This window comes from Tenrec ecaudatus, chromosome 1 (assembly GCF_050624435.1).
Source record: "Tenrec ecaudatus isolate mTenEca1 chromosome 1, mTenEca1.hap1, whole genome shotgun sequence".
Taxonomy (NCBI): Eukaryota; Metazoa; Chordata; class Mammalia; order Afrosoricida; family Tenrecidae; genus Tenrec; species Tenrec ecaudatus.
The window spans coordinates 200,569,777-200,585,021 of NC_134530.1; the positions used below are offsets into that span (position 1 = coordinate 200,569,777).

At 39.5% G+C, this 15,245-nt stretch overlaps 1 protein-coding gene across 2 annotated transcripts in view; it reads left to right on the top strand.

Moving 5' to 3' along the window:
- The window catches only part of HMCN1 (hemicentin 1), a 544,205-nt gene that overhangs the window by 204,449 nt on the left and 324,511 nt on the right, over positions 1 to 15,245 (top strand). For both annotated transcript variants that reach the window (XM_075528409.1, XM_075528416.1), the window contains exons 5-6: positions 11,633 to 11,804; positions 13,740 to 13,846. In XM_075528409.1, coding sequence (XP_075384524.1) covers positions 11,633 to 11,804; positions 13,740 to 13,846 — 279 coding nt within the window. The remainder of the gene's footprint in view (positions 1 to 11,632; positions 11,805 to 13,739; positions 13,847 to 15,245) is intronic.

The following is a 15,245-nucleotide window of genomic DNA, read 5'->3' on the forward strand; positions in this document are numbered from 1 at the left end:
AATCAACTTGGTGGCAACATTTCCCCCTTGCCTTTAGTTGTTATCATTAGGAAAATTAATAGAAGCAAAATTTGCTCCAAAAATCCTCAGAGGTTATAGATTAGATGCCCCCTCCCCTCAGATCCACATTTCTGGAACTGTCCCCTTCTTCTGTATCCTCTTGACTTCATAATCTCTTCTTTTTGAGACATCTAGATTGCGTTGTGGTAGGCTGATGGCTTTAGACTTTTTCTGATGGAATCCATTGCTTTCATTTCCGATTTGAATTTGGATTCTTGCTTCACTTGTTTCTTTTCCCCTTAGGACCTCCTAAGATTTGTGTAATGGTTGCCAACCCCATCTCTGCAGTGATGATTTAGTTGCGGGAGCTAATGAAGTTTTTCAGTCATTGAAAAGGGAGACAGAGGATGTTTGGCAACTGCTGGGTATTCACCTATATTATTGCTAACTTTTCCAGAAAAATCCAGGCTATTATATAAACAGAAGGGTCTTTTCTGAAGATCTGAGGGAATCTGGAAAAAGTTAGTGAGGTTTCAGTGAGCAGTGCCAGCTTTTGAAAGCTGTATGGTGCTGAATTTTTACCACTTCTATAAAGTATTCCTCAATATTTTCAGTCTGCATTAAGGACTCCTCTCCTTGACGGCCTGAAGCACATATTGTTACTCGTTGAACCACATAGAGCCTCTGGAATGAATGGGTCTTTAGAATTCCCTCTGCTGATCCACATGTCTACTTAGAGAACTCTAAGGGTGGCATTTCCATTGTGGGCTCTTCATGAAGGTGAACTAACTGCTTTTGAGGAGGTTTTTACCTGTTAAAAGGCTACTTGGGAATAGTGAACTTAAGATGACTCATGAGTACTTCACTTGACGATCAAGGACTTTTGGAACTGGTATGAGCATGTGCACAATGACCCTTAGAGAGGCCCAGACACCAGAGAGATATAACAGTGAATTGACTGAATGTGCTAGACATGTCTAAATAATGTTTTGATTGGAGTGAATACCAATATGCATGGAAGCATGGGAACAACGGAGTCTTGAAGGTCAAGGTTTGCAGTGCCCATCCAGGGCACCTCCGAGTCCTGTCTAGAAGTGAGAGAATCTCAGCCGCAGAAGAAAGGCTCTTTGGTTCTGTGCAGCTCTGTTTAGTGCTCATAGGAATGGTGGTCTAGAGACTGTGAGATTGTCCAACGCACTGATAAAACAACCTCTAGTGAGACATTAGCGAAATGTGACTAAGGGTTTCAGGCACCTCTAAATTATATCTCTTCATTTGTGAATCTAATAAGCCTATAGCAGCCTAATGGATTTATATCTTTAGTAGGGAGTACATCCGAAGGAAAAACATACATTGAAAATAGCATGCAGGCAATGTTATGCTGTGCAATCTCCGGAACCAGGCTTACATGAGCAGCTCCAAATCTAGCAGCGTCTCCTTTCCTCTTTTGGTGGGATTGTCTTTCTTTTTCCCTCTCTCTTCCATTCAATATTCATCTATGTCTTCTTCACCTTTCTTCCCACATCTTCCCCCTTTCTTCCCACATCTTCCCCTTTCTTCCCACATCTCCCCTCATCCTTTGTGTCCCTCCTCTCTCCCTCCTTTCTCCTTTCTTCCCTGCCTTCCTTCTCCAGCAAGTTGAAAGGTGTGCATGGGCAGATATGTACTGCATTAGGACTTCTACAATGATACAGTGGTTAACAGTCTGGCACCTGGAATCATGTTCCTTACGGGGAAAAAAAGAACAGAAATAGAGAATAAAACAAATTAAACAAGGTAAACTTTATGACATTTTTAGCATGAGGCTTGACCCATACATAATTTTTGAGACAACCTTTCAGTGATGAAGCAGAATCCAGAACAAGTCTGTCTCTAGCAACCGATGAGGACCCCATCTGGAAAAATTGTGCTGAGACCTACCCGTTGTAAGGGTGTAAGTCGGGCCTACATACATACAATGAGTGACTTTGGGGATCCAAAGCCCGTAGTTTGAGTTATGTGGGGAGAGACCTCACTAACCTTCATTAGGTATACATTGTAAGGAACTAATAGTACTGGCGGGAGTCTGGGTTTCCTAGCGGGTAGGCCCTCAAATGCTACCTGGAAGCTTGGCCGAACAGCCAACGGCTCTGCTGTGGAAAGAAGCGCAAGTCCAAAGATCACAGCCTTGGAATCCGTCCGAGGAAGTCCCACTGTGTCCTCCAGGACAGTCACTGTGCTTCGGTATTGACTTAGGACAACAAACTGGGTATCGTTAAATGTTCAGTCTTAAATCTAATAATATTTTATTTAAACTAGCTTCTAGTAAGATTGCTAAGGGAGGGGAGGGTCAGGACACATAAACACCTACTTTGTAAAGTAATTTTAAGTTAAAAATCTGTTATATTTTTGTTTCTAACAATTTATCTCGATAGCATGGAATACTTCCATTCTTTTCTAAATTAGTTAATTACCTAGTAACAGATACTGGAAATGAGGCTGTGGCTCCTTATGAAACCAGGAGTTCCATTGCAATGTGAATTGTTTCCCATTTGAATTTATTTATTTTGACTAAAATGTTATTTAGCAACATAAAAGTTTGTTCTATGAGAGAAAAGACTCCTCAGTAACGTTATTATATCACCTCAACTTCTTGCCTCCTTTCCAGAGTCTAATCAGACTCTCAGCCCAACTCCGATGTACTATGTCCACCAAGGAGACGATTCTTCATAAACTCTCAGGGCCTTTGTAGATGCTTACGAAGTCTTTCCTGGATTCTACATTAGTGAGTCAACCCTGTGTGGGGCATGAGTGTCATGTAATATGGACTTTTGTGAAGGGTTTTTGGTTGTTGTTGTTTATACTTGTCTGTTCTCAGCTCCCACCTCAGCTCCCACTTTAGATCCTTTATAAAACAAATTCATATGTGTGTATATATATATATGTGTGTGTGTGTGTGTGTGTGTGTATGTATACGTATGTAGATAAACAGTAAAGTGTATGAATGGGCATAGAGAGCTTAGGCTTTGGATTTTGCCTGTTTTCAGCAAAGCTGGCGGCGAGAGTGAGACCAAAAAATGTATGTCTTTGAGTGTGTCTATGTATTTTTATAAATGTTCTTCTCATCGCTACAATGGGTTGCAGTGGGACAACTTAACTCACTGAGATTTGGTTACTCTGAAATATACAGGTATTTAGTATAAAACAGAACACCAAGCAAACAACAATAAATCCAATGAAAACGAAAAAGTCAGTCTTCTCCAAGTCTATTTTGGCTATTTTAAATCATGCCTACTTTTTGGCACTCTAGATTTTCTTAGTAATTTGCAACACACTGAAGTTGTAACACATAAGAATTTTATGAAGATAAGTTAATGAAATACACTTTGGTACTTTAAAATAGCTAACAGAATGAGTTCACCCCGCAAAAATGTCTGAAGTGTGCTTTTTATTTTTTCAGCTGTTGCACATTATAAAACTTCCCTCCATCAAAAGTGTGCTTAATTTTGGCCCCGTTAGAGGAGCTCATTCAGCTGAAATAGGGCCCCACTCTTTCCATCGTGCTGCCCAGTGTCTCTGTGGACCCATAGTTTCCGGCGCCCTTCCCATGTCTTACCCTCCTCTCAGCTCCTTTATTCTGTACGAATGGGGTAGTAGCTTCTGTTCCACCAGCAGTTTCCTGCATTTTCCCCAAATTATTATACGCATAAATTATTTCTTATTCGCATACTTTCTGCATTTGCACAAATTTTTCACTTGTACTTGTTCAAGGAGAACTTACTTTTGGTAAAACTCAACGATAGAAATTTCCAAATCAAATAATAAAGTGTAAAAACTATAGGGCAGTTAGTGCGCAAAGTATTGCCAAGAGATCCTTTTAAGGACGCTCAAACAGTAGTAGGTCCGTGTTGGCTTGCTAAGAGTTGCAAACGATGAAACTCAGAAAATGCATCCTCATTTATGGACTTCCATGAATCAAATTCGCAGCACTGTTATGTACTATCAGAATGCCAGTCCTTCCCTCTACAGGGAGCACTGTCATCGCCACATCTAGAAGGGAATCCTTGGGGTGTGGGCGGGCGTTTGGTTGCTAACCAAAAGGTCAGCAGTTTGAATCCACCAGGCACTTCACAGGAGACAGAGCAGACTGTCTGCGTGAGTACAGGTGCACAGCATTGAAAACCCCAGGGGGCAGTTCTGCTCTGTGCTATAGGGTTGCTGCGGGTTGGAATCAGCCCCTTGGTAGTGGGTTTTAGAGCCTTTATATCTATATGTACGGCTGCTATATTTTTCAATCGAGGGGCCCACACAAGAGGGACACTCGTCATCTGAAGGTTTTCAGGAATCAGAACAAAGGGAGGCTTGTTCCAAGGCTCAATTCTGAGCCAGTATGGATGGATGCTTAATTTTATTTCCCCTGCATGCTTCACTTCCCCTTTGGTCTAAGTTCTTGATTAGGAGGGGTTCTGAGAGGAGCACCACATCTTTAAATGCTATTCGTATCTTCATCTCAGAGCTCTCAGTTCTGTCCAGATTTGGTCTCCTGCTGCGTCCAGTCTCAATGCCTAGTTTTGTTGCTGTTAGTTGTTCTCAAGTTGATTCTAACCCACGACGATGTCAGTGTACCCAGAGTAAAATCCCACTGGTCCAACATTAGAGCCTCCCATCTCTTCATTATACCGCCTCTACAAACCAACTCTTTCAGCATCTTCCCGGTCTCCACTAACGGGAGCTGCGGTATCACTCTCAGATACTTCCATTCCGTCTTCTGCAAACTCTGTCTCCAGGAGCACCCAGAACCGGCTACTTTACATGGTGTGACTGCCATAACGCTGGTCTGGGTGACGTTGTCTAACATTTTGGTTATTTCAGTGGCTTCTTTACTTCTCTTTGCACACTTACATGAGTAGATTTCTGTAAGATCATGTAAGCCCTGTCTTGTTAAGACTTATTTTGTAATACATCAGTATTAATAATTCTGACTGTGTGAAACAGAGCCTGCATGGTCAAAATTCTATTACATAACAGAGTTCTCTGCACTAACATCCAAGTAGAATACAATATTTCTTAAAGAAAAATGAGTTAAGTGTACTCATTTGAAGCCTAAACATATCTTATGAAAATACAACAGTAATCAGAATAATTGTTTATAATCCATATTAACAAATGGTTTTTTTCCAATGGAGTTTCATACTAAGCCAAAGGCCTAGTGATCATTTTCCAAAAAAATAAGCCAACGAACTCCGTATGGGTCATGGTGCTCTGAGCAACATGCCACCCAGCAGCAGCCCAGCCTTGCACACATTCTCTGAGCTACTATCCACACGTAGAAGGTTGGCTTTATGTGCTGCAGAGAAGTTTGCGTTTTGGCATTTGGTTTTAAAATTGGTCTGCTTTCCAAGATTTCCCTTTGTTATTTTAAACCCGAGGCTAACCAAGTAAATAAACAATGGGATTTCAATAGAGCCTGATGCTCACGTTGTGAGACCACACATACAGCTGGGAGAGACTTAGTGACAAAGAAACTGTCCACAACCTTAATTTCGAGGGTAGGGAAACATTCTACAATTCGTCCTCCACCCTGTCTTCCCCTTTCTCTTACCTTCTCATTTCAGTCCACACATACGTGTCAGGCATCTATTATACTCTGTGCACTACAGTAGCTTTAAGGGATGTGATTTTCCATGTGTCATAGAGTCTGTTCCAAATCACAGCAACCCTACGGGACAGAGCAGAACTTCCCCACAAGGTTCCTAGCCGGGAATCTTTGCGGGAAAAGATAGGCAGGTCTTTGCTCTGTTCAAATGGACTAGTGAGCTTGAATGGTTGCCTTTGAGGTTAGAAGCAGAGCGCTAATGAGAGCTCCTTTTCAGGGACATCGTGATGAACAAATCAGACATAGTCCCGACCTTCATGGAGCTTCCAGTTTAGTAGGGAAGACAGATGATAAACAACAGCAAATGAGAGGGCAATTACCAAGTGTGTTTAACACCTGTCATTATGTCTTTTTACCAAGAAGATATGGCTCATTGCAATTTATTTGGATATAATTCACTCCGTAAGAAAGGCTTTTTAAACAAAGTTAATCTTCATCTTTGTTCTTGAAGGATTTATGCAAAAAAAGGTTTTACTTCCATTTCTACCTAATACTGTTTTAATTCATAATATGTAATAAAGTACACTGGTTTGTGCCTTAAAGGGCTGTTTGCATCTGATTACAGTCCTGAGAAGGCATGTGAATTTAATTTTATGTAGTTTATTACTTTAGGATGAAAAATCTTGAAAAAAATCATCTTCAGGAATATGATAGAGAAAAAATGTATAACTAATGAACTTGAATGAAAATAAAATTACTGAGTCTAGTTAACTCTTCCAAAGACACAAGAACTCTTTCAAATATCAATTTCCTCACATACTAAATAAAAATTGATTGGATGATCTGTAAGGTCTTTTCCAGATGGCAGCTGCTTCCAAACATTAATAAAGAGGGTTGTACTAGTTTGAAATTACTGTGTTTATAAAATGTATCAGTCCTTAATTTATTTCTGCTCTTTTTGTCATGGTAATGGAGAAGTATTTCCCATCTAATAAGGAAATTTTTCATAGTTCAAAAAAATGCTTTTTTTCTCATTAAATATATTATCTTGAGGCACCAGAAGCCACTTTTATGATGGATTCTGTAGTTTGTGTTGATAAAATACATTGCATCTGTTTTCTATTAGATATTTCTTGTTAGTGGATGACAAAGTGACTTGAAATTCTTGATAGAGGTCTGCACTATGTCTTTCTCAACAAGTTATATTATGATGCATGGTAATCTCTTTGTTAAAGTCTCATAAATGTTGATGTATTGGAAATGGTATTAAGTGTAAATTCTTGTATTCTGTGCATTTGAACCCATATGTCTTATAAAAAATGTATCTAAATTATAAGGGCTGCCATATTCAAAGGAATGCCTAAGACTTGATGATTTTTGAGTGTAATTAATACATTTAAATAAAGATAAAGCACATATTGAGTTCACTTCTGTTTCTGTTTAATATTGCATTTCATTATTGAACTTGAGATAGATACCTTATAAAGCTGGTTGATATTTGCTCTCTAATCTCTTGTTCATCCCTCATTTTCAATTGAGATGAATTTATGAGTACATTATATTTCTTGATTTTAAAATAAATGTTCACCCCATTTGTGAAATTCCTTCCTGTTCTTTGCCCTCTCCAGTATCTATCTACATTAGACACTATTGTCAAAGTTATTTATTAGCCTTCAAATTAATCAAATGTTTTTGTAGCTCCAAAGTTGGTAATTTCCTTCCTTTCCTGGAGTTAGATAAGTGGTTCTCAACCTTCCTAATGCCATGACCCTTTACTACAGTTCCTCATGTTCTTGTGACCCCCCACCATGAAATTATTTTTGTTGCTACTTCATAACTGTAATTTTGCTATTGTTATGAATTGGGCAACCCCTGAGAAAGGGTTGTTTGACCCCAAAGGGTTCATGACCCACAAATTGAGAACCGCTGAGTTAGATAGGCTATTATTACCCAGTTCTATGTATCAGACATAAACATGTCAACACTCTGGTTATTAAAATATTATATTTATGGTGAAATATTATTTACAATCAGTCTGGTTTCCCATATGCTCTCTGTAGCCATATGAACAGATTTGATGAAATAAAAATACATACCTTTCTGCCCAAGCATGATTGATCACTCAGAACTTATTTGTCAAAACATATCATCAATCTCTTGAGACAAGTATATTTACATATACTTTATTTAAATACAAAATCCCACAGTCTTTATGGGGTTTGTATATATTATATTTAAAATGTATATATACCAAATTGAAAAAATATACTTCTATAATCAATATATGTGATTTTTATCTATTTCAAGAAAGTATTGGTAGAAAATGGCATACACATAATGTATATGTTTGAGTATAAATTTGACTTACAGGCAGCAAGAAAAGAGGAATACACTCAAGGGGGCAGACGAGGTGGATTGCCACCATGACGGCAATGCTGGGCCAAGCACAGGAACAATTGTGAGGACAGCACAGGTCTGGGCAGTGTCCTTTGGTTGTGTGGAATGCCACTATGGCTCAGAACTGACTTAATGACACCTAACAACAAGAGCGACAACAATAACTGTAACAGAGCTCGTTTTTCTGCTCGATTCGTCTATAATTCCACTACTAGCTTTTCTTTTTTTAAAAAGTACCTCTTTCAGTGATCCTTCTCTGATGAAAGTGTTGGTTAGCAGTTCGACTCAGTGTGGGTGCTTAGTGACCCTTTTGCACAGCACACTGAAACTCTGCCCAGTCGAGCCATTCTCACTGTCGTCCCTGTGCTTGAGCCCCTAGTGGCCGCCACTGGGTCAGTCCATCTTGCTGAGGGCCTTCCTCTTTGTTTCTGACCATCTGCTTTACCAAGAATGATATCCTCCTCCAAGATCCAGTCTCTTCCTAACAACGTGCCAAAATATGTGAGATAAAGTCTCACCATCCTTGTCTAGGAACATTCAGACCATATTTCTTCCAAGGCAGATATGTTTGTCCTTTGGGCAGTCTATGATACTTTCAATCATCTTCACCGGAGGCATAATTCAACTACACCAGTTCTTCTTCCGTCTTCTTTCTTCGAGACCCAATTTTCCCATACCAATAAGACAACTGAAAGCACCATGACTTGATTTAGGGATGCCTTAGTCCCCAAAGTAGCCTCCCTGCTTCTCAATACTCTAAAGAAGGCTTGTGCAGCAGATTTTCCCAATGCATTGCATCCTTTGAATTCGTGTCTTCTGCTTCTATGAGCATTGAGTGTGGATCCAAGAAAGAGAAAATCCGTGGTGAATTCCATCTATTAGTGCATTTGCTCAGTTCCTTTATCTATCTGGTATGAATTTACCTCACTTTTTCATTTGCAAAATCTTGTCTGACTTTCATCGATGAATTTTTTCGCTTTGTCTATGTAGCCATGGGGGAGGAAATTAATATTATTTGAATATCTATGTGGCCATTACTTAATGGGTACTTTACATACATTTGTTCAACAAAGGCTATCTATTTTCTGAATCCCCATAATACTGTTTTATTGACGAAGATATCTTTATTGTTATTATCATGACCATTTTTATTGAAAATAGTATACATATTCTACTTCTATTTCTAATGATGAACATGACAATTGATTAGGGATATACAAAGAAATGAGAAATGTGAGTCTAGACTGGAATGAATGCGGCAAGTCGGTATATATACACCAAAGCCACTGTCAGTGAGTCAATGCCAACTTATGTTGACCTTCTAACACTTGGGAGAACTGCCCTGTGCGAGTCTGTGGCTGTAATCTCTGATGGCGAGTACAAAGCCTAATCTTTCTCTTGAGGAGCAGCTGGTAGTAAGTGCAAATATTTTCACAAATTAATTAATTCAGAGAGGATGTAGAGCTCTCTAAATATTGACTTTAACTATAAATCAATAAGCTCTTCTATGCTCAGTATCTGTCTCATTGAAATAAATATTTGTTTTATGTATGAATACAATTGCTTCCTATTGTGAATAAGATAATATGCTTTACACAAAATCATGGAAACCGTTACTAAACAAAATATCAAAATGTGAAACTTTTGTTTCTGAGTATACCCGCCGTCTCGGTCTATGCACCTCAGAAAGCATCGCTTCCATCTCCAACACTTCCTGGAAGAATTCTGTGCTCGGATTTTGACAATTTCCACCCCTCCTCCGGGGCTTCAAGGCTGCTCCCTTGAATTGTCATTGGAATTCTGGAAACAAAAGAAGTCTGATTCAGGGCAAGGTCAGGCCAGGGAGGTGGATCGGGTAGAGTTTATGGTAGGACAGCCCTTGCCCCTGTCCAAGAATGAACAGGCCCGTTGGCGTGGTGGAAAGAGATTTCAAGGCCCAGGTTTCCTGGCCTCTTCCTCAGCAGTGCAGGTCCAGCTTCTTTAAAGCATCTCCTTCACTACTCACAGTGATTGTCTTATGTTGTTTGAAGAAATCTACCAAAATTCCTTGTTTAAATCTCTCTCTACCACCCCCCTCCCAAGCCCTCCAAGAAAACAGTTACTATAACCTTCTGAGCCGAGCTCTCTCCTGTAAATGTAACTGGCTCAGCAGATATTCGTAGAAACCAGTTGTGATTGAACAAGTTGTTTGAAGGCACTCTAGTAAGACTAAGCGAAGAGAAGTGTGTTATTAAGGGAACTTATCTGCAGTCACCCACTGGTCGGAACTGTGTCTCAGGTTTAAGCAGTGTTTACTTGGAGTAAGCTCATGCACGTGTATACTAGAACCTTATTGGAGATCCTTTTAGACTCCAGAACGTTGGTGAAGAACTGAAATGAAAAAAAAAGGGAATTTTTCCATGAATTGAAGACCCCTATGTGTGTGTGTGTGTGTCTGTGTGCACACGTGCATATGTGGCTGTATATGTAGAAGAGGACAAATCAGAAAGCATTACTATTAGGGTTCTGGTTCAGGCATGCACATGTTGATTACTTTTAACAAAAGTTATATATATGTATCTATATATTATCTGTAATAAAGAATACAGGTATGCACACATTTTTGATAGGTCGATTGGTTTGTGACTATATTGGAATTTAAGAACTGTCTGTGTTTATTTTGAATAGCCTGCGGGAGGAGACGGGACTTTTTGCTCTGGTACAGAGTCGCAGTCTTGGGAACTCACAGGCCAGTGCTGCCATGTCTTATCGGGCCCTTAGGAGCTGGAATGGAATTGATGGCAGCTAATTTTTTGAACTCTAACTTGATATTTATTTCTGTGCAGTGTCATGCACAATTTCAAGGAGAATTTTACATTATAGGATAGTCTTCACGGACACCTGAATCAGAGGAGGATGTGGGCAGATTAGTGATTATCATGATTTAGAATCAGTTGTAGCCGTGTTGAGTAGCGGTTCCTCCCTGTTCAGGTGATCACTGGCAGTGTAATGTGCAACTGTTTTCTCTGTGGCAGAACACTGCCATTCAGTAGAATTTTTCCTTGTTTACATAGAGGCTAGAAAACCCTCTTATAACCATGATTTTTAATATTTTCCAAAAGATTATTATGACGAATAAGCAAAAATTGGACCTAATCTGAAATATGCTTTCTAATGTCTCTAAATACATTATTTTTCACGTTACTCTTTCTTCTGGTTTTAGCATGAAAATGGCTCTCTTGCTGGCATGTTAATTATTTTTTAAAAACTAAGACATCTGGGAAGAAATGAAGTCCAGAAAGGAAGAATGGTCGGGAAGGAATTTCAGTCCGTCGCCACCTCCTGTGTTTACTAGGCTCTTTGCATTGGTCGTGGGAAATAGCTGTGGGGTGTGCGGTTCGTGGGGTTGTCGACATTGTAGATGAAGCCTTATTTCGAGTGTACTGGGACACACGCCATTTAAGCACGAGGTCAATTATTCTGAATCGGTATGTGATTCTGAAGCTGACACACTAACCAGCAAGGGGAAAGTCCTGTTCTCGCTAATGATTGGAATAAACCTCACACCAGGACATGCCTGCTGGAGTCAAGCCACAGACAGCTGACTCCTCCCAGCAGGAATGGCGGTCGAAGCACAAGGGTGATGTCTGAGTCGGCTCACTTCCTCTTTGTCTCTTACAGGTTCTAAAATGGGTAGAAGAAGCGGTGCAGGCCTCCAAAGTTCACCTCCTGTCCACGGATCATTTGGAGCATGCTGTGAACACTTGGCATATTCCTTTTGACCCCAGCCTGAAAGAAGTTACTGTGTCCCTGAGCGGCCCTTCCCCGATGATCGAAATCCGCAACCCTTTAGGTGAGATAGACCTAAGTTCGTGTAAAGAGTAATAATAATGAGAAGACATGGAAGACATGGAGATGATGAGAGTGACCACACCTGCACGGATGGCGCATTTCTGCAATTGTGGTAGCGTTGTAGCACCCATTCTGACTCAGAGTCAAACCATGCGATAGAGCAGCATTTCAGGTCTTGTGCTTGGCGCAAAGATATTTTCCGGGACCTCATCTTGGTAATATCCAGAACCGACCCAGAGATTTCCCAGGGGTTACAATCCTTACAGATGGCCACTGGACGGTCATAACCTTCAGGCTTTTGGCTAGCAGTCGAGTGTTTAACCAGTTGCACCGTTAGAGTACCTACTGAAAACTTACTACTAGCTTTATGAACCATTTGAATAAATCCAGAAGTGGGGTAGGGAAGATGCTAAGAAAGTAAAACTTATAATTATTATTGAATTAACAAGAGACTAAAAAAGCTAGAACTTCTAATAGTTTGAACATCAGATTCAGTGAATTAATTGCAACTGAACTATATTAAGAAGAATTGTTGTTTGAAATATTCAGTGACTTTCCACTCAAAGAAGAAGAGTAGTTGTCAAATATTGACTCTATATAAACTCATCCATCTCAGGATCTCAATCAATAAGCATTTGTTATAGGAATGAATATAATATTTTGTTTTATTTTCCTAATCTGGGTATGAAGGAATAGTCACTATGTTGCTTTTAAATAAATGGTAAGAAATAAACTTTTTAAAGTGCTCTAAATCTTCACTGAATTATTTCAGAGAAGTTCAGTTTTATGGAAAACTATTGTTAAAAGTCAAATTTAGATTTTAACCAGAGAAATTTGCTTTGCATTCATCTGCGCCTCATCAAATAACGCACACCTAAAAGAAAGCAACATTGGAAATTGTCCTAGAGGTTACATGAATACCAGCACTCAACTCGAGATAAAACAAACAAGAAACACAGCTAATTTTAACGATATCTACAGGTTTGTCCTTGTGAATGCCTTGGCCTATGGAGGCCACATTCTGCTCTAACAGCCTCCAGGCTACCCAGATCAAGTACCAGTATTCATTGTATTGTGTTATGTTACCACTCCTTAAAGAAGTCCTGGAGCATACAATGATTGTCAAGCTTTTGAGGCAAATTATAAGGTTGTTATAGCTGATTTGTTTACATATATGCAAAAGTAGTGCATGAAAGAGTCAAGGGTGCAGTGAATAACTGAACTATGGCTTGATTCCAAATTTGCTTTTCAGCCTCAATAAACCTCAACTATTAGATGCTTCAGTAAGTCTCACGTCATGTTCCTTGGTTACACTGCCTCCTTCCGTTATTGTTATGTCTCTTAAAAGCTCTCTCTGATGCGGGGTGGTAAAGTGGTCAAGGTTTTGTATTTGGTGCAAAGCTATGCTCTGGGACCTCATGTTAGTAATATCCTGAATGATCTCCAAAAAAGACATTTATCCTGGTTGACTGTGTCGCCATCTGTTTAATGTAGGTGCCCCGAGTGCCTGCACATTAAATTCTCAGTAGCTATTGAAAATGCTATCTAGGCTGGCTCCGAAATATGATCAGGCTGTCAGTGGTAATTCTCCTCTAAAAATCCACTCAGCATCGCAAATAACAGTCTGTCACTGCAGTACCCGTGCCCAGAAACTTTAACATCAAATACATTTGAGATATAAATTAACCAGCACCTTAAGAAATGGACATGTAATATCTCTCAGGTACTTTAGAGCGGCAATAAGGTACTTTTCATTTGAGCTATGGGATAGAAAATCATAATTTTTCAGGTCAGTTTGCACCACACTGTGGTAAAAAAATATTTCTCTGTGTTATTTGAAATCTGATCCAGCTCTTAGATTTATGTAGTGTTAAATTGACTAAGATGCATAGCTGAGAGAAATATTCTGCTTGTTTCCTTTATGTCTGTCTTTTAGGGAAGCTGATAAAAAAGGGATTTGGCCTGAACGAGCTATTAAATATCCATAACTCTGCCAAGGTGGTGAATGTGAAAGAGCCAGAAGCTGGAATGTGGACAGTGAAGGTACTGTACTTCACAAAGCCTACTTATTTCTCTGGATGATGGCATGTTATATGAAGTATGTTCTTTCTTTCTGTCTTTTCTTGTGGTCATGGAGAGCTCTTTGAATGGAAAGCAATATACATTGTGCATTGGTAGATTTAATTATTAAATGAATTAGGTTGTGTCAAGTTTTGAGAACCCTGAAGTGAAATATATATATATATATAATACAAGAAGCCCTTAAATAGGTCCCCTGTCACCAAATCTGTAAATTGATTGCTTTGTTCACCATCTTCTTCCACAACCATCTGAAATGAGCACCCTAGAGAAGAATGGACTCTTGGTACAGAGCTGACTGGGTTTGAATTCACGCTACTACTTGAAAACTGTACAACCTGGGCAGTTGACTTCCTTGGAGGGTGACAATAATGTTCCTTTGCTTCACATAATTGTACTAGGGATTAAATTGAGATCCATCAAATACTTAGCATATTTCTTGGTATAAGATAAAACCTCAAGTAGTATTGCCTTTTGTCACCTAGTGGACCTAGATCCAATGTTTAACTCAAAATGGTGCTCAGAGCCTAGATATAATCTTGGGTGACATGTGTTTAAGAAAGTATTTCATTTTAGCAGTTTGGAAAAAGTAACATCCACCCAAGATTTGGGAGCTCGTTGACTTGAGATCTTGTTCTGCTACAGATGCTATATGTGACGGACGAGAGTGTACTCTGTGAACACCTTGTCCGTCTTTCCTCCGACTTTTCAATGTGCTCTGGCCTTGGTCCATGGCCAGTATTTGCCTCTGTTTGAGGTTCGTGCCAGAATGAGTGGAGGATGTTCTATGGGGATAAACACCTACTATAAGCAACCTCTAGACCTGCCAGGAATAAGCCCCATTTTTCAGTGGGAACAGGCTTCAAAGCAGACCTTTATTGTTCATGTTTATTTTCCTGCCTGCTTCCTCTCTTCTGCAAGCATCCCTTGCATGTCCCAAATTAAAGACTTGCTCCAACTTCTTCTGGAGGGATGCAAATGAGGAAGTCACCTGCATGGTCCTACGGTGATTTTCTCAGTTCAGAGGATGAAAGCAAGTCCTAGGACATTCATTGCTTACTTTCAGGATTCTAAGTAAGTCCTGTGGGGAAAATTGAAACTATAACATGGATTTTTTAAGGTGAATGATAAAGGATAACAGTGGTACAAAGGTAAAATGAAAGAAAATCTACTTTTTTCTAAATAAATGGACCAGAGATACTTGTAAGTTCATCATACTGTTTTATTCACGGGGTCCCTTACACATAGTGGGTGCTTAATATTTATTATGTTATATTGGTAAGGAAAGTGCATTTTTGTTTTGACCAATTTGTTCAAAATACTATTAGATCTGAGTCTAACATCTTCTAAACATAATAGGGAG